Source organism: Cyprinodon tularosa, unplaced genomic scaffold (genome assembly GCF_016077235.1).
Source record: "Cyprinodon tularosa strain WSP-4 unplaced genomic scaffold, ASM1607723v1 ctg1147, whole genome shotgun sequence".
NCBI classification, from domain to species: domain Eukaryota; kingdom Metazoa; phylum Chordata; class Actinopteri; order Cyprinodontiformes; family Cyprinodontidae; genus Cyprinodon; species Cyprinodon tularosa.
Window position 1 is genome coordinate 15,990 of NW_024037945.1, and position 19,937 is coordinate 35,926.

At 38.1% G+C, this 19,937-nt stretch overlaps 1 protein-coding gene and 1 long non-coding RNA gene across 2 annotated transcripts; one reads left to right on the forward strand and one right to left on the reverse strand.

Moving 5' to 3' along the window:
* Window positions 1-1,251: 1,251 nt before the first annotated feature.
* LOC119796385 (gastrula zinc finger protein XlCGF57.1-like) lies at window positions 1,252-7,166 on the reverse strand. The gene is made up of 2 exons (XM_038304899.1): window positions 6,989-7,166; window positions 1,252-3,683 (listed from the first exon to the last, which is right to left on the reverse strand). Exons 1-2 carry the CDS (start codon window positions 7,164-7,166, stop codon window positions 2,269-2,271), a joined length of 1,593 nt encoding a protein of 530 aa, XP_038160827.1. The 3' UTR covers window positions 1,252-2,268.
* Window positions 7,167-18,271: 11,105 nt separating this feature from the next.
* LOC119796379 lies at window positions 18,272-19,502 on the forward strand. Its single transcript, XR_005282455.1, has 2 exons — window positions 18,272-18,527; window positions 18,598-19,502. It is a non-coding gene; the product is annotated as an uncharacterized LOC119796379 (long non-coding RNA).
* Window positions 19,503-19,937: the final 435 nt, after the last annotated feature.

Below are 19,937 nucleotides of genomic sequence, written 5' to 3' on the forward strand. Positions count from 1 at the left end.
AGAAAAAAACAAATTTTTAAAAGAGGGAAATAGCACTACAACTACAAAGGAGAGGAAAATGGTGAAGGAGAAGATTGGTGCTCAAGTTAATACCTAGGTTTTTATGCAGTCCCCTATGGCAGGTCATCTTAACATTCATCTCCTCTCTGTTGTTCCATTTGTAGATCACTTAAATAAAATTCTTTCTGATCAAAATCACACTCCTAGACAGAACTGTTATAATAGATTTTCTCAATAACATATTTGCAGCAGAAGTTGAATTTCGGAAAGTATTAAAAAAAAAATTATACTAGTAAGAATTAAGTTCTATATATCTAGAAATGTTTGCACATTTTAAATGCCCATTTTGACATTTATCATCTTGACTGCATATGTATTTATGATATCTGAAATACATTTCATCAGTGTAAAAATAATAAAAATGCTGACCAGTAACAATGGGAATATGGAGATCTAAAATTAATTTCTAGACATCCAGTATGTTTCTTCTAGATGTAAATAATGTCAATTTGTTTGAAATGGTCATTTTGACGATGAAAGAACGTTTTTAAAGATATTAGGAATACATATTCAGTAAAACTAAACCATATCAAAACTGCTTGTAAGCCTGATAACATTACATGGAAAACTAGTTTATTGTTGAATTGTCATGAATCACTGTATTCCATTTAGGTATCACCTGGCAGAAGGTGAAGACGGATTTTTTTTAAAACTTCCTAATGGCTAGGACCTGTTCATCATCTCATAGGGGTTTGATTCTTTACAAAGAATTACAATTTTATATTTTTATGTTTAAAGCCTAAAATGGGGCAAAAGGTCAACAAGTTCAAGGGGGTTGAATACTTTTGGAAGCAACTGCATGTGCCCTCTTTTTTTAAAGTCGTTGGGAAACGGCTGTTCCAACTGTTGTATTTCTGAATTCTCCTGAGTGGTGCATGGGAATGTTGAAGCCGAAGGTTCACAAGCAAGTTTGATTGTGGCCGGTTTCTCGGAGGATATCTTGCTAACCAGTTAGCAACTTAGCGCTAGTAGGTTCAAAAAGGGAAATTACATTAGGACCGAGTAGCACTTAGCAACGACACTGTCAAGGAACGTCTATGGACAACGGAAACATGCATGAGGAGGAGAGTTTAGTGTTGGAGGTCGTGGATGAGTCTCCTCCATCATACGTTTTTTTTATTTATAGGAGGAAAGCGGGGACAAAGATGTTGTGGAAGAGGACACCAGGGCGGCAGAAGCTTGGTTTGGTGTAGAAGGCTTACAGCCGTACGTGTTGGAGCCCTTGCCTCGCAGCGCTGCCAGTTCTGTTAGCTCTACGCCTGCCGAAGACACAGACGTCCATCCCCGTGAACATTGGGACGGAACTCAATGGGAAAGTAAGTGATTCTTAATTCAGCCGTTAAGTATATTTGCTGTGACATATGAATCAAGATGGTATGTCGGAAAAAAATTTATTGACATATGACTGTTGATATATGATTGGCTGAATTTAGGTGTACAAACTGACGTATAACTAATTAGCTGCATAAGATAACGAGAAAAAAAAAAAAAAAAACAGATTTTAAGGCAGGATTTTTTTCTTCTTATAGAAATTTTCAAAATTTTGGGTCTGATAAAGAGTACATTTATATACATGTTTCCGTACAACTTTAAAATAGCAAAGATGTAATGTAAAATGCTCTAAATAGAGAGAGTACATAATTTGTCTCCGAGTTAATTCCTCATCTTTCGCACCAAAAAGCCAGCTATTTTCTGAAGATCTTGGTCTTGCAATATCATTTCAAATCATTCATTTTCTTTTCTGTACCATTGTGATATATTGTCATAGTCATGTCATATATTGGCGAGAGAAGAAATAACACTGCAAAGATTGATGAAATGGACATTGTAGCCATGGATAAGGCGATCGGTCTTATCTGGAGCCTAATGTGCCGATTTAGCACACCCAATGTGTTAATCAAGCAAATTGCTTCTTCAGAAATAGTCAGACAAAAACCTCCAACCCCTTGTTGGAAAGGTAAAACCCACTATAGTTTCCAATGATGCCAGCCAGTAGGGGTGCAAGTAAAACTGGCTGCATGTGGTTGTCGAATTCCATTAGTCCAACAATCCAGGTGGAATTTTAAATCTCTTTTTTGTTTACACAGCAGTAAAATAAAAATAATATTTACAAAATAATATTTTGAAACTTATTTTAGAAACTTTAAAGCTCCTTCTTTTTAGATAGTCTTATGTTTCATGGATGAAAAATTAAAGAACTACCACAGGTCATTCAAGAAAAGGCCTTTCTGAGTTAGTTGTCATTTGACAATTGAAATGACCTTTTCGAGTTAAAGTTTTTCCACAAATCTTACATAAAATCGGCTTTTCACCTGGGTGAATTTTGCTGTGTCTATTAAGGGCAGATTTATAAGTGAAGCTTTTTCCACAGGACAGACACTCGAAAGGCTTCTCACCTGTGTGACTTCTCATGTGGTCAGTCATATACCGTTCTGCAGTAAAACTTTTGCCACAAATCGTACATAAGAAAGGCTTCTCACCTGTATGAATTCTAATGTGTTTTTTAAGGGCAGATTTACAGGTGAAGCTTTTTCTACAGGATGGACATTTGAAAGGCTTCTCACCTGTGTGATGCTTCATGTGGTCAGTCAAGTTACCTTTATGGGTAAAGGTTTTGCCACAAATTGTGCAAGAGAAAGGCTTTTCACCTGTGTGAATTCTGATGTGTGCGGTAAGATAAGATTTCCTTGTGAATGTTTTTCCACAGGACAGACATTCGAAAGGCTTCTCACCCGTGTGAGTTCTCATATGGTCATGCAAATGACCTTTAAGAGTATAACTTTTGCCACAAATCGTGCATAAGTACGGCTTCTCACCTGTGTGCATTCTGGTGTGTGCATTAAGGCCAGATTTACAGGGGAAGCTTTTTCCACAGGACAGACATTTAAAACGCTTCTCATCTGTGTGACTTCCCATGTGGTAAGTCAAATAACCTTTTTGAGTAAAGGTTTTGCCACAAATCGTACAGGAGAAAGGCTTCTCACCTGTGTGAATTCTGACGTGTCTATCAAGGGCAGATTTACAGGGGAAGTTTTTCCCACAGGACAGACATTTCAAAGGCTTCGCTACTTTATGAATTCTGATGTGTTTGTAAAGGGCAGATTTAAAGCTGAAACTTTTTCCACAGGATAGACATTTTTGAGCCTTCTTACTTGTGTGAGTTCTAATGTGTTCCTTGAGATAAGATTTCCTTGTGAAGGTTTTTCCACAGGGCAGACATTTTAAACGCTTTTCACATGTGTGAGTTTTCATGTGGTCAATCAAATAACCTTTTACATTAAAACCTTTGCCACAAATCAAACATGAGAATGGTTTCTCACCTGTGTGAGTTCTGATATGTCTATTAAGACTAGATTTCAGAGTGAAGCTTTTTCCACAGGTCATACAAAAAGGTTTCTTGACACTATTAACAGGCTCCTGCTTTAGAACAAGCTGCTCTTCATGCTCACTTATGGGGAGCTCCGTGGTTTCCTCTTTTGTCCAGGGAGGTTCTGGTTCTTTCTGCTCTTCTTTTATCTGCAGAGCTTCTGGTTTCTCTTGGTCCAAACTGGAATGCATCTCCTGTTCATATAGCTGCTGGTCAGAGAAATCCTCTTCTTTTCCAACATAATTCTGAAGGTGATCTGAAAGACAAACACAGCAGGAAGACTTCCTATTAGCAGGTAAATAAAGAACACTTCACATAAAAGCACGAAACTCTGTCCTTGAGTTTGAGGAGCTAGTGGATAATATCAAGCAACCTTAAGGTATGAAGTTCATTCTGGCCTAAATTTGTTTCCTCACAAATAATTATTAAAAGAAGTAAAGTATTTACATCCGACACCACAGTGACTCGCTTTCAAATGAGGATGTAATGCGACATTCTAGCCTCAGCAGTGCTTCCTGTTCACTTTGGCGAGGAAAAGACACATCTCGGATGAATGTGTCAGAGGCTGAGCAGATTTTACATGACTTTCTAAAGAAGGTTCTGTCTTCTATCAGATTAAAAAGAAGCATTATAGCAATAGCGAAAAACAGGCTTGAATGATAAGACCCATCTGGAACAGCTTCCTAATTTTTGTTGAAATGTAGCAATTAGCAGGGCAACAGGGCTGTTTTTTCTGTAAAAATTGTTTGCACCATAAAATGAAGTGAGAACAGTTATAAAAAAGCTCACAGCGCTGGAAGATTTTCAGTTGTTTATTTTCTGCTCCTGAATGCGGACAAAACAGAAGTTATAGTCTTTGGACCAGAGTCTTTGAAAAAGAAGCTGATTAGTCAGTCACTTCATTCGGATAGGATTAAATTGATTTCAGATAATAAAGGAAACAATCTTGGTGTTGTTTTTTATCAGGACCTGTCATTTAAATCCCATATCAAAGAGGTTTCTAGAATTTCCTTCTTTCATCTCGAGACCATTGCAAAAATTAGAAATATCCTGTCCAGGAGTGATGCTGAGAAACTAGTCCATGCATTTGTTACTTCAAGGCTGGACTATTGTAATTCTTTACTATCAGGAAGTCCACAAACTGTAGTTAAAACCCTTCAGATTTCTGTGAGGCAGACACCCTGTCTACTTTTAAGGCTAGGCTTAAAACTTTCCTTTTTGATAAAGCTTATAGTTAGAGTGGCTCAGGTTATCCTGAGCTATCTCTATAGTTATGCTGCTATAGGCTTAGACTTCTGGAGGACATAGGGAGCCCTATTTCATTATTCTGTCTCTATTCTCCCACTCTGAAGAATCTGTTAGTTCAATCTCTAATGTTATGCACTCTCTGCCTTTTAGTGGCTTAGCTTTTAGCTTGTCACAGCTAACATCCATTTATTTGGCTCTCCCTTGTAAGGTAAAAGATGTAAAAAAAAAAAAAAAGAATTGGCTATGAAGCTGTTCTGGAGCCTCTTTTGAAAGATCTCACAATATATGAGAAGGAAGGAATTATTTTTGCCTCAGGTTAGTTGAAATATCAATGGCGCTGACAATCTTGGTGCTCCTTCTTTGGGTGGGCTTGCAGAAAACTTTTCTGGACATTACATCTGTAGGTTTTGTATTGGACACCATTCGGACTATCAGCAAAAGGAAGTGTGATAGGGAGCTTTTCAACCAAGAACAGAAGAGAACTATAATTTACATGTTCAATGTCTAAAGGAAATCATACTCTGGTACACTGTTATGGTGTGAAGAAAGGTCGTCCCATAACCAGTAAAATTAAGTTATTTTCATTTTCTATCGGGGTACCGCCAGATATTCTACATGATCTTTTTTGAAGACATAATTCCATTGGAATTGGCACTGTGTCTTAATGTGTTCATCCGCTAACAGTATTTCACTTTGACAGAACTTAACCATTCCTTACAGATGGCCTAAAAAAAATGATCAACCCCAACCAATCCCAACAAATATTACTCTGTCTAATCTGGCTAACAGAATAACAATGCACATGATGTATAAAGAATAAACCTAACAATATCTAGGATTATAAATCAGCATGTAACTGCTATGATTATGTCAGTACTTTCAATATAGCCAATGAGAGACAGGTTTACTAAGTGACATACATTTTGAAAATATCAACCGCAAAAGCCGCTATACAGGTTAGGTGGACAAAGGAGATAGAAATTAACGGTACTTGCTGATAACCACTTGTATAGCAACATTTCTTGAGACCAGACCTGATGCATAAGGTTGCTACATTTCCTGCTTCTATGTTGGAATTAATTTACCTTTCAATTTTACTAAAACACAGTTCTACACTGCAGTACGTTAGCGCTATAAACTAGTGCTAACATGTTGCCAAACTACTGTAATCTGCAATCTAGCCTTGCGAGCATACCACTGCAAACATTTCAAAACAGTTAATCATACCTCTAGATCTCGCTGAAGATCAGACAACCCCTTTCTCGTCTACACTTGTTGGATTTTCTTTTGTTTTTTATTGCTACAAAGGATAAATATTATTTCAGCAAGTTGCAGCGACACAGTATCCATTTTGTTTACATGCGCTTCTCCATGAGATCGCATCACGTGAGGTGTTAAATCTGGCAAGATAATCTTAAGAAAATCACCACAATTTTCAAATCTTGTAGTGAGAGCATGTTTAAGATTTGAGGTAGGAAAATCTGCAAAGATTCTCCTTTAGTGTGTGCTGCAACCAGATTTCAAAATCGGTTAGGATTTTAAAACTCCTGTAGTTTGAGCAAGGCTTTGGTAATGACATTTTTTTATAAAAAAAAAAGAACTATCCTAGCATTATGTCTGCATCTGTCTGTTTTTCTGAGCCATGACTGAGTTTGTTTTGTTTTTATTCTTGCTACTAGCATCTACTTAGCATCCCTCCGAAAATACTAGCTATTCTATTCTGCCAATGTTTAAAATATTTAATCTTGATTTGATTGAAATTTTTACATTTCTTTTAGTTATTTAAAAAAATTCTGTTCAGCAGGGTGGGGTATCCATTCAGCAAAAACGAGAGGTCATCATTTGATGTCTTATTAATCATCTAGGAGAAGATGCATGTTCCTTGATGAAGAACTTTGAGGTTAGTAAAATTGTTTTTCGGATTTTAAGTGCTGCTTTGTAAGTTTTAAGCAATTTATTAATTAATGCGAGATAAGGTCAGCCGCTCTACTGATTGTAAACATGGCAATGGCTTCAGCTGTAGCCTAATTAATTTAAGTTAAAATTATATGTCACATAACTTTACCTCATGGGCCTTTATCTAGTTTTACGGGTATGTTATTCCAGACGTATTCCCTTCTGTCGTTTGTCACGATAACACATTTTTCAAAAAGAAATTAATTGTCTCAAAAATTATTGCGATAAACGATAATATTGTTTTAAGACCTGTTTACATTGATTTAATGGAAATGACGTGATAATGCATGCATGCATTTATCTTTGGCAGGGCGGCGAGCACAGGGCCCGACGTCTTCTAGTGGGCCCTGTGCTCACCGTCTAGCACCATGGACCTCGATTGGCATTTGCCACAGAACACTGGAATTGACATGTCTGTCACCAGCACCCTGTGCTTTTCACAGATGAGAGCAGGTTTACCCTGAGCAACAATGACAGAAGTGAAAGGGTCTGGAGAAGCCGTGGAGAACATGCTGTCTGTAACATCGTTCAGCATGACCGGTTTGGTATAAAATCCTTGCACCCATTGCCAGACCCTATGCTGGTGCAGTGGGTTCTGGGTTCCTCCTGGTGCATGACAATGCCTGGCCTCATGTGGCGAAAGTATGCAGGCAGTTCCTGGAGGATGAAGGAATTGATAACAATGATTGGCCCCCAAGCTCGCCTGACCTAAATCAATCCGACGCTGCCAGGTTGTACCTCAGACTGTCCAGGAGCTCAGTGATGCCCTGGTCCAGATATGGGATGAGATACCCCAGGACGCCGTCCGTCGTCTCATTAGGAGCATGCCATAACATTTTCAGGCATGCACGTGGGGGCCATAAAACTTAATGAAAACCGTTTTGAGTTGCTGCAACGAAATTTCAGCAAAATGGACTAGCCTGCCGCATCATTTTTTCACTGTAATTTTTGGGGTGTCTTTGAATTCAGCCCTCTGTAGGTTGATCATTTTCATTTCAATCAAATGATGTGGCATCCTTTTGTTCCTAACACATCACCCAGTCCATATCAGTATAAATAAACAGCTTGATTTTTGCCCCATTGAGATCTGATGTGTTTTCAAAGTGTTCCTTTAATTTTTTTGAGCAGTGTACATATACACAGACACACACACACATACATATATATGCACATTCTTCAGCTGTGAAGGAGTACGGCTTTCTTCCGTTTGATTTGAGCTAAGCAAGCAACAGTAGTAACATGGCTGAATGGGAGACTGTGTTGTAGGAATTAAGAGTCTTCTGAGAGGAAAATAATGCGCATCTGGGGGAAATTAAAGAAGAAATACAAAGATGAGCGCCAGTCAAAGTATTTTCAACTGCCTGGGAATTTAAAAACATTACTAATTGAAAGTTTTTTTCTGGATGCAAATATAATAATTTGGCTCCAATAAGAAACAGATGGGCATATGATATCACAGGTAACTTTATGAACATGGTTACAGACCATGGCAGTGTCATAACAGCCACAATGAGGTTTTTGATCACACTTCAGCTTCCCACAATATTTCACATTATTCACTAGGGCTGGGTTAAAAAAAAAAAAATCGATATAATCGATTTTGGATCGTTTCCTTTACATTTTTGCAAAATTGATGTCTAGGGAATGAGATCGATTAGTTTTATAGTGACGCGTATGACGTTCACAATCAAATGAGCAGGAAAGATGCACTCAAGATGACTTCAAGCCAGACAGCTGCAAATATAGACATTAAAAAATGGGGGTTGACGAGCAAACACTCTGTAGATGTTACAGACAAGGCTGTAAATATGGTTTGTGCAGTAAAGATAATGCAGCTCATGCACCTAGGGCTGCAACAACGAATCGATAAAATCGATAGAAATCGACTTTTAAAAGCGTTGACAACGAATTTCATCATCAATTAGTTGTGTCGCGCGATTAATGCGTCATCCGCCGCCATCGTCATTGCCGTGGGGCGCCTCCCCCGTCCCAACCCTGTTCTCCCGCAGGAGTCCCTCTCAGCGCTGCAGTCAGAGCCGCAGGATGTTTACCCTCAGCGTCCAGACTGCAAATGATGCGCGCATGCGCCGGGATTGACGGCGCAAATTGATCACAATAATTAAAATAGCCTGCGCTTTGTAAAGTGAAAAAAGTCGTAACATGCAACTTTTGTAAAAACAAATGAACATGGCACGGAAACACCACTGTCTTAGGGGCTTTTAAAAACAAAAATACCTGTCTTTTTTGCGCTTTATGAAACAAAGTAGCCTATATTTTGTGGATGTACAGCTACATTTCTCATGTAAGTTTGCGTAGTTTTAACACAAACATTTATTTTTCATATTGCACCAGTACAGTTAATGAGAAACCTGTACTTGTGTGCTTGTTTGTTCTGTCTAAAATGTTTATTTTGGAATAAAGAGGTTAGTATAAAAAATATTTTTTATCCGATTCATCAATTAATCGAAAAAATAATCGGCCGATTCATAGATTTTTAAAATAATCGTTAGTTGTAGCCCTACATGCAGCTCATACGTCAGCTGTCCCTGCTGTGTCACGTCTGCTCACTCGAGTGAGGCTTCACTTTTTCACAAACAAGTTTGCACATGAGACAGTTTTGTTCACATCTCAAGTTTAAACTGTATGATTTACAAGTTTGCACTTGGTGTTTAATGTGACAGGAAAAAATAAAATACATGAGCATTTTGAAACAGCTGAACCACTTTTATTATTGTAAAAACAGATTGAATCGAAATTAATCGATTTACAACTGTATGAATTGAAATCTAATCGATTCAGGACTTTGGCGAAAATACCTAGCCCTATTATTCACAAACATCAAACACATGTTTAATAGATCTGAGGCCAGAAATGAGGAAATTTATTCTGACCTGTTTGTTTACTTTTGTTTGTTTTAATGGGGCAACAATGCAGCCACCTAATCTCTCCTATCATCTGTGTTATAGACCCCGTTTGTCACAATGTAATCTGATTGTTTCTCTATTTCTGCCTTTTGTTCTACAGGCTGCATAAACAGTCGGTTCTAGAGGAGAAGCTGATTTCCAACCTTTATGCTGCGGTTAGAAACTTTTCTCATCCTTTCTGCTTGGATATAAAACCACAGCAGGTCTGGAAGAATTTAGTGAATTAATCATGATTAAACAATTATTGAAATAATCGTCAACTAATTAAGTAATCGATTGTTAACTAAAGTGTAGACACTCTAAAATATTTCTTTCACTGACAGAGGAACTCACCTTGAGCTGCAATGTTACTAAAATTGATAATAAAAAAATAAAAAAAAAAAAAAAAAAGCATGTAACCACTTTTCATTTAAGATTTAAAAAAAAAATGTCATTACGTTCTATCCAGAACTCCTCAAGTGGAAAAGTTTGACTTTCATCTGCTTTAATTTCACAAAAGTACTTCTTAAAGGAACCTTTTGCTTTCTGGTTTTTAATTGATTAATCGATTAGCAAAATAATCATTAGTTGCAGCCTTAAAGCACAGTTGTGTGTGATTCACACTTTGCAGCAGTAGCTACTAACTCTGGGATTTAAACTCAAAGTAAAAGAATAAAAACGTTTCTGCTTTTACATGTACGTGATTTAGATTTTTATCAGATTAAATTCTCTCCTAAATTATTACATTTCACTCCCTTGTACACGTGGTGCAGCTAAAACCAGTTCAGCCGTTTCCAGCTGCAACAACCAGTAAATCACACCGGAAGGTAGCTTTATCTTAGCATGTTGATCTCCTCTAAGCAGTTTTCCAATCAGATGAGGCTAAAATCCACAGCGTGCATCATCAGGGAATCGTTTCTATCAGGTGTTTCCTACCTATCCGGTGTAAGATGATCTGGGGGATCCTGGTGAAATCCAGCAGTATTTGTTGATCGTCCATCTTTTCCTCCGAATTGACCAAACTCCCTTTAAACTCCGTGAATGTTTCTTCAGCAGGAGTTAACTGCTCGGTGATAAACTCTCCTTGAAGCTGGACTGAAGACATTCTCACTGCAAACACTCCCAGATTATCAGCCTCTCTACAATGACTCCACACACAAGCTAAGCTAATGCTGCTAATGCTACCCGATCCCTACCAGCAGCTCATTGCGCACGCGCAGCTGGATATACTTCCGGGTCACCCTCGATTTTATTTTGTAAAAAAGACCTTAATTAAGTTATCCCTCCAAAATAGTAAACATATTTAACTATAATATGTTAAAGAATAATCATGTATTTCCTGAGAACAAATCTATTTAAATCCTTTCTGTTTTATCACTCTCTCGTGACCGGAAATGACATCACTGATCTCAATTTATTCCCTGGATTGCTTTCTTTTATTGAAAATCTTACACAGTACAAAACAATGACAGGGCCATTTGTACATGCATTTCTATTCAACACAACATCTTAACAGATAAAGTCAGACAGTGACCTGCCAAACCATAAAATGGAGCACCATTGCACAAGCAAATAAATAATAAGGACCCTAAAATAATTCAAACACAAGACACCATAAACATCACATCACTTATACACTTGAATTATAAATGAAATAAAATATCAAAAACGGTACTACAGTAAAATACCAAGTAATTGTGGGCTCTAAACATCTGATTTAATGTTTAGAATGAGAGAATCGGACAGAGTTATGAGCAAATTCTAATATTTAAAAGTAAAATTAAATACAATCCAAATAACATGATTAGAAACTAACATTATTTCAACATAAACTTATAGACCAATCTTTACAGCAGGGAATGCATACGTGGAAGTAAATATAACTCCAAAAAAACAGCTAAAATATCGACTCTTTTCTGTATTTTCACCTGATCTCCAATAGGTCCAGTTCCTCATGGTGTGTAGAGGAACAAGAACATTTACTCAGGAAGTGAGTAAAACTACTCATAAAAGCGAATTATTTTATAAAAGTTACAGCAGTAAATGTAACTACCGGTTGTTACTTTCCATTTCTGGCAAGTTGTTTTAGGCCAAATCAGATCAATAACATCCCTCTTCTTCCTGTCAAACATGAAATCTAAAATAACTTTACTTTTTTTAGATCAACTAAGATTCAAATGATTTCTGTAGATGTTTTCCTGAAAAGCCTCCATCTGAAGTTAATGGAACAGCATTTTATTTACTGATTATTTCAGATCCACTTCCAGCTTAGTTTTTGTCTCAGCCCATAGCTCCATGGTTCCCAGTACCAGACTGGGAGCTGGAACTAGAAACTGGGTTCTGTGGAGCAGCATGGAGTCCTGGGGCCTCAGGCATAGAAGAATGTGCAGCTTCCATGATTAAAGTTATAGGCCTAGGCCAGGCTTAAAGATATTTAGGAGTGATTCTTTAACTACGGGTACTATTGGCCTTGCAAACTTGAAGAGAAAAAGTATAATAAAAATATAAATTCTCACAATGTAATCAGTTAGCATAACTAGTCTAGTTTGAAGATGCATAAGAAAACACACTGATTTTTTAAGACAAATTGGTGTTTTTTAACAGATTTCCCAACTCGGCTGGCACAAATGTAATTTCCATCACACATAAATATTTGTCATTTATTATAAAATACTTTCATACACATAGTGTTTTTTCACTGGAAGAACAATTTCATATATACTTTTAACTCTTTATGCCTTTATTGTAAAACACATACATTTATGGATTAGGTAAATTAATTGTGATAAGGACAAGATGCGAATCTTAAGTCTGCCATAACCTGAGATATAGCAAGATACATTTCAAGGTGTAAATACTTGTGTTTTTAATTAAAGTGGAACATTATCTCTTAAGTTATGAAGAAGGTTTTAATGAGTGATCAGAATTTTGCAACAATTTATTTAAAAACAAATGGTGTGGTGGAAATTACACGGCATGGTGAAATTACTAGTTTTTGTGGAAATTACAATGAAAGGACCATATAGACAACAAACCTTTTTAAAAACTTTATGGAGCACCCAGTTCAAGAATTCATAGCCCAATAAGTACATTAATATTGAACAATATTACTAAAAAATAATAACTAATAATGATACATGAATACATTATTAAAGGATAATAAATTAATTGCAGATGTGCATAGGACAGGTGGCACTAAGGGTGGGAGAGAGGGGACGGCACCACCGCAAAATGCTTAGCATGTAAATTATGGTTAGAAAAATGTCAAAAGTTGTCTAAAAAAGAGCTATAATGTCACCACATTGTTGTAATAATAAAATTATATAAATAAAATGTAAGAGAACAAGGTTGTGTATCTAATTTCCACCACACCATTGTAATTTCCACCCAAGAATGCAATGTGGTGGAAATTACAATCTGACAGAAATTGGTGGGAAAATCTATGCTAGCATCACATATTAGCTAAGAAAGGGTCTCTAGCATTTTATGCTTACAAATATGTGCGTTAAAATAATTTATTTCCAAACTGAATTGATGTTACAGCATGTTTGGAAATTACATACAATAAAAATATTTTTATTTCAAGCAATATTTACCTTGGCTTTACTTCATGAATGAATGAATGAAGTCAAAATTCCCACCATGTCAGACTTGTGCTGTGATGTCACTGTTCATCTCCATAGCAACTACCCAAACAATCTTACAATCACAAACTTTTTAAAGGGATATTACAGTGTTGTGGTGGAAATTACGACTGTATTGTGGGACACTACAATTGGTTTAGAAAATCACAGTTGTATGACATTAAATACTCCTATTATAGTTTGATTATTTTACTGATATTTTATTCAATGATATTTTAAAACATTGGAAAAAATGTTTTTTTTTACTATTCATTTTTATCATTGAAAATCAAAAGTCTGGGTGTTTGACAAGCACAAAACGGTAATATTTACATGTAAATGAGGCTGAAAAAAGGTGAAAAGGCATCACATACTACTAAAACAAATGTCCTAAAACAGTTTCATAGTAAAGATACCTATAAAGGTGTGAAAGTCCCTTTTTTTTCATGAAATATGATCAAAGGACATAAAAGTGCCCGTAGTTAGAGAATCACCCTTAGATTGACTTTGTTTGATCATCAATAAATCAAGAATAGTAACATTTGAAATGTTGCATCTACTATAAAAGAAATATGTTTGTGTTTCCTTTACAGTAACCAAACACTTGCTCTCAGAACTGATAACTGTTGATTATTCTGAATTTATTTGGTTGAATATTTTTAGATGATAATTAGTTTTGGTTTGTGGTGAAATAGTTATAGGTGTTCTAACCATCAGAACCAGAGATTCAAACCTTCTTTGATGGTCTGATATGCAGCAGGAAGCTGCTGTAGGTTAATCATTGAAAATGCTGAAGTCATATAAAGTTATAGTAGCTAATCTTTAATCTGTGAGCTGAAAATTAAATATACTTTCAGAGTAACATCAGTTTTTAGACTCAGAGGACTGAGAGCAGAGAAGTCCAGGAGTTTCTCTTCAACACAGACTTGGTCCAGACACTAATTATCCAGACAGCAGAGCTGCACAGTGAAGAAGTTTATGGGAAGAAAGTGAGTGAATCCAGCTTTGTTTATTCAAAACTCCAAGCTAAGATTTAGATTTAATTTAATTTATGAGACATGATCCCGTCAGATTGTAGAGCAGCAGGCTGTGAGTGAGAGCTGAGGAGCTGCAGGTGTTTCCCTACCATGAAATAAACCCCACTCTACACTTCTATGCCATCTGCTGCTGCTTCTGCTCGAACAGACCAACTGTGACTGTAATGTTCTGTTTATTTCTGGAAAAAAATCTCAGACTGGAGTTCTGAAATCAGGTCCTCTTCAGTTAGAGGTCCAGTTGCAATAACCACGCTCCTGTCACCTGCACTCTTTAACTCTGTGTTTCTTTTGAGGATTCCAGTGTGTAGTGTGTCCCAATCCTTCAGAGCGGTATTTGGCCCTGCCCCCTATGGGCCCTACATCTGCACTTTAGGTAAGTGCGCATCAAAGCAGATTTCTCTGGTGAATTACCCACAATTCTTTGCTGTATGTTTTAATAAAAAAATGCAGAAATGTAGTGCTGATCCTGCCTCTGTCCCATTTGAATGAATAATTATTCAATTCCCGGTAAATCATCCAAAATTTACAGAATTTTTTTGCCTCTCAGTTCATATTAAATCAATAATTCTTCTCCAAAAGCTCCTGTTTTATTGATCATCCAGGAGATAATTTGCAACAAAAAGTCAATTTTCATTAAAAATTATGACTAAGGAAATAGTTTGTTAAATATTTATCAGATATTAATGGAAGTTTTTTATATTATCTAACCAACCTTAATAAGCATAACCTCAGGCATAATAAAATATGCAAAGCTATACCTTAGATTTAAATTCAGTTAATTAAGGTCACTCTGTTTAAATTTGTCACATTTTCTAAACCTTTCAAAAGGAAACAAAAATATTTATGACCCAAACTTCATAATAAATGTATGATTTTACAATTAATCTTTCATTAAAACTTATTTGCCAACCATTTGACTTCTGCTCTCCAGACATCGAGTTCTGACTGTTAACTGCAGGCCTTTCTATCTACCCAGAGAGTTCAGTGTAGTTAGCATCACTGCTGTTTATGTGCCTCCCAGCACTAATACAGCAGAGACCATGAAGACTCTATACCAGGCTATCTCTGAGCTATAAATCTGAACAGAAATTCATTGAAAAAAGAAAAATGCATTCAGAGCAGCCCCCACCTCGTGTCATCAGATCATCTCTCGGTCATGCTTATCCCTGCATATAAGCCAATTTAAACCTTGCCATCAGATCAGCGAAGCAGAACCACAGCCAGAAGATACAGGATATTTTCCACGACGCCAGTAACACCAAGAGGATGTGGAAAGGCATTCAGATGATCACGGACTAGAACACACAATCCCCTTCGGTAGCTGCAGCAAACACTGACTTCCTAAATTAACTGAACAACTTCTTTGGAAGGTTTGAAGCACTAAACAGCACTCCAGCAGTAAAAGCTGTTTCACACCAGGGAGAAAAAACACTCAACCTGGACATAGCTGAAGTAATGAAATCTCTGAGGAGAGTCAATCCAAGGAAGTCCCCAGGGCCTGATAATATACCTGGGCGGGTATATAACAAGTGTGCACATCAGCTGGGTGCTGTCCTCACAGACATTTTTAACAGCTCGCTGGACCAATCCATAGTGCCAGCAATCTTAAAGTCTGCCACCATTATTCTGGTCCCAGAGAAGCCTCAGGTCACCTCACTAAATGATTACCAGCGAGTCGCTCAATCATGACGAAGTGCTTTGAAAGGCTTGTCAAAGAACACATCGTCTCCAGTCTGCCGCCAACATTCGACCCGTTCCAGTTTGCCTACCGACGGAACGGCTCCATTGAGGACGCCATCTCTGCTGCTCTCCACCTGAGCCTGGTACACCTGGAGGAGAAGAACACCCACGTGCGGATGCTGTTCCTGGACTTCAGTTCAGCTTTCCACACCATCATCCCACAGCATCTGATGGGCAAACAGGAACAGCTGGGATTCAATAACCCCCTCCACAATTGGCTGCTAGACTTCCTCACCAACAGACCTCAGCCAGTCCAGGTTGGACACAACAACTCTTGAGGTCATCACCCTAAGCACAGGCTCCCCTCAGGGCTGCATCCTGAGCCCCCTGCTGTCACCCTGATGACGGATAACTGTGTCCGACTGAAACTAAAGACATAGTATAGAGACAGGGTTTCAGTAAATAGTTCCTTTAGTTATTTGATTAGTTAAAGTGAGAATAAAATACTTATCTTTTATGTGAATGCTGTTCTTCCTAAATTCTTAATTCCTCGTGATCTGAAACTAAAGACTTAGTGAAAAGATAGGGTTTTAGTAAAACGTTCCTTTAGTTATTGAAATAGTTAAAAAGTGGGTGAAATTTTTATCTTTTCTGTGGATGGTGGTCCTCTTGATCATTGGATGTCCTCTATATTTGAAACTTAAGATATAGTGAAGACAGAGACAGGGTTTTAGTAAATAGTTTATTTAGTTATTGAATATTTTACAAAGTGAGTGAAATACTTATCTTTTCTGTGGATGCTGGTCCTCCGGATGATGGGTGACCTCTGGATCTGAGACTAAAGACCTAGAGAACAGACAGGGTTTAAGTAAAACATTCCTTCAGTTATTGAATGAGTTAAATACCTATCTTTTCTTTGGATACAGGTCCTCCTGATGATGGAGGTCGTCTGGATCTGAAACTTAAGACATTCTAAAGAGACAGGGTTTTAGTAAAACGCTCATTCAGTTATTGAATAAGTTAAAGAGTGAGTGAAATATTATCTTTGTTAGGTTTCTGTTTTCTGTCATGTTTTTCTTTTGAGTATCCAGTCAGAGCCGGCCCGAGCATCTGGGGGGCCCTAAGCAGAATTTGATTTGATGAGAGCCACATCTTGCACCACAAGAAACTCCACACCTCACCTAACAATTCATATTCTATTGGCAAATAAGGCATAATTGCCATATGATGAAAACTTAACATGGTGATCTACTGCAGCCTAAATATGAGGAAAGCCCTGCTTCATCACTCACCACCATATTAATAAAACTGCAGTCTATTATCATTTTTGGTATGTTTTCTAATAAAGATAAATACCATCTCTCACCAAAGATCTTAGAGCAGAGAGCGCACGTGCTTTGTCTATTAAGGTAGTACTGTAGATTCACTTTAACACAAACAGCAATGCTAGCTAAGCTGGCGTCTGTGTTTTCTTCAACTTAAACCGATATCTATCCATCCATCCATTTAACCTCCGCCTATACGGGGTCCGGTAGCAGCTTCAATAGCGAGACCCAGACGTTCCTCTCTTACGGGGGAATCCCAAGCAGGCGTTCCCAGGCCAGGTCAGCCGAGAAACATAGTCCCTCCAGCATGTGTTGGGTCTCCCTCGCCGATATGTATCAACACATGAAATACACACCTACCTAGATAAATGTATATTAATAATGGGTAATATTTCACTGTTAATGGTGGGGATTTCACTCTGGTGATGGATGGCTGATAAATATCACGACATTTGTTAAGACGACAAGCTAGCTGTTCCCTTAAGTGACATGAGCTCAATTTGTGCTGCTGCTGCACAAAATATACCGGTCCATTAATAATCATGCAAACATACCTTTATCTTGCTCTTTTTTCTCTTACTCTTTCCTTTTCTTTTTTCGGCACCAGAGGGATACATCCTTTTTTGTGACATGGCTTTGACTATCTTATTAACGTGATGTGCGCGGCGGCGTGAATTGTCAATGCACGTGCGCGTACCGCGACCCGCCAGCGCCATCGCGGCTGCCGTCGCGAAGTGATGAATGCGCATGAGCAGTTGTGGACAAATCAGAATTTTTTTTGTCTTGAATTTTTCATTTATTAATTGATATTCATTCATTTATTCATTTATATCACTTGTTTAATTTATTTAATGGTAAAAAAAACAAAACAACAACAACAAAAACGACTGACCAGGGCCTGGTTAATCATTTTTGGGGCCCCCCTGCTTGGGGCCCCCTGACTGTCATCGCCTCTTCACCAGAGTGTTTGCCTGTTTTGGGTACTCTAGCCCCTCTGAGCTTTTGCTGAGTCATTCTTTGAACTTTTCTAGTTAATTCATGCTCTTACCCTTTTGTCTTGTGAATCTTTGGCAGGAAACCTATCCTCTGGGATTTTTCAAGTCCTTCCAGCCCTGGAAGAAAACCTCTTGAGACGCTGAGAGCTCCACAACACACCTCTTCTGAACTCCAACCACTTCAAGATTTCCAGTTGACGGTCTGCTCTGCTGGTCCTCTGTGCCACCATAAACTTACCTGTCCGCCCTCCAACGACTCGTCCAATTTCAACAAGCCAAGGGCTCTACAAACTGGAACCTCAGACCACCCTCCAACTCAAGCAGTGAGTTCAAGTAAGAACAGAGCATCAGTCTTTCGCTTTTTTCCACTTGAACCCACCTAATAACTCTCTCCTTTGTGCAGTCGCACCTGGATTCCTGGCCGCAGGACCCCCAAGCTGAGATAACCCAGTTTCTGTCTCTCTGTTTTAAGTAAAGGAAAATAAGCTTTCAAACTTTCACAATCTCTCTGTGAGTGTTTCAGCATGTGGGCAAGTATTAGACCCACCATGACAGATTTGACATTTAAATATTACTTCCCTAAGACTAGTTAACAGCTCACCATAACAGGGAGGATTTTCAATAACTTTCTCTGTCAAGGCTTCACCCACGTCCTCAACGACAAGCCATGTTGAAGACAAAAAAAGTGCAGAAGGCTGAGATGATCCCTTCATCAACTGTTTGGGTTTGACACATCACAATGTCTTCTGCTTTCACAATGGTTGCAGCTCTCCTGGTAAAAGCCATTTTACTGTAATGCTTTCTGCACTGATTCTGGCCTGGTCACTCAGTCCATACACCTGCTCTGCTCCACCCGTCCGCAGTCAGCTCTGACCGGAGTCACCTGTTTCCAGCACTTTAAAAACCCCATCAGATCAGTCCTCTGTGCCAGATTATCTCGAGCCAACCGGCTACGAATAGTCAAGCATCTGAAAGAGTACCTGACCGCCTATCTGTTTCTGACCCGATCTGCCTCCTGACTCCGAGCCTGCCTGACCCCTGTTTGATTCTGCCTACCCTCTCTGCTCTGCCTCTGGATCCCTGGATCTCTGTGTCGTTCTGATCGCCCTGCATGCTCCCCTCTCTCTGGATCTCTGACTCGGAAAACCTCCGCTAAACTGCCTGCCTCTCTGTCCCGGATTTAACTGGTAAACCTCCCTCAATCTGCCCGCCTGTCTCCTCCCTCAATCTGCCCCCCTGTCTACCTGCAGCCTTTTTGCCCACACATATTATCAGATTAACACTTTCAATAAACCACTCAAAACATCACTAACCTGTCTTGGTTTATTTGGATCCAGTCTCTGTCTCATTACATTTCCAGTCTTGGCCAGTCAAGTGAATTGTTGGGCATGGGGATAAAGAATCACACCATTTGAAAGCAAAACCAAAATAAGTACACAGAAAACTAACATAATAGCCTATAATACTACATAAAGTTAAATATTGTAGTTTAAAAATGTAACTAAACATCACCAAAACCGCAATACCTCTCCATGATGCTGAAAATGTCATTGATTTTAGGATGATTTTTTTACATAAGAATTTGAACAAACAAACCCTCTCAAGTTTCTATGAGTTTCTATAAGAGAACCTACTGTGTGTGGAAGGGGATTTCTAACATTTTATAATATTCTAGGTAGTTATCTTGTTTCTATCCAATTTACATTATATTTATAGATCAAATGCTTTTTCATTTAATGCCTT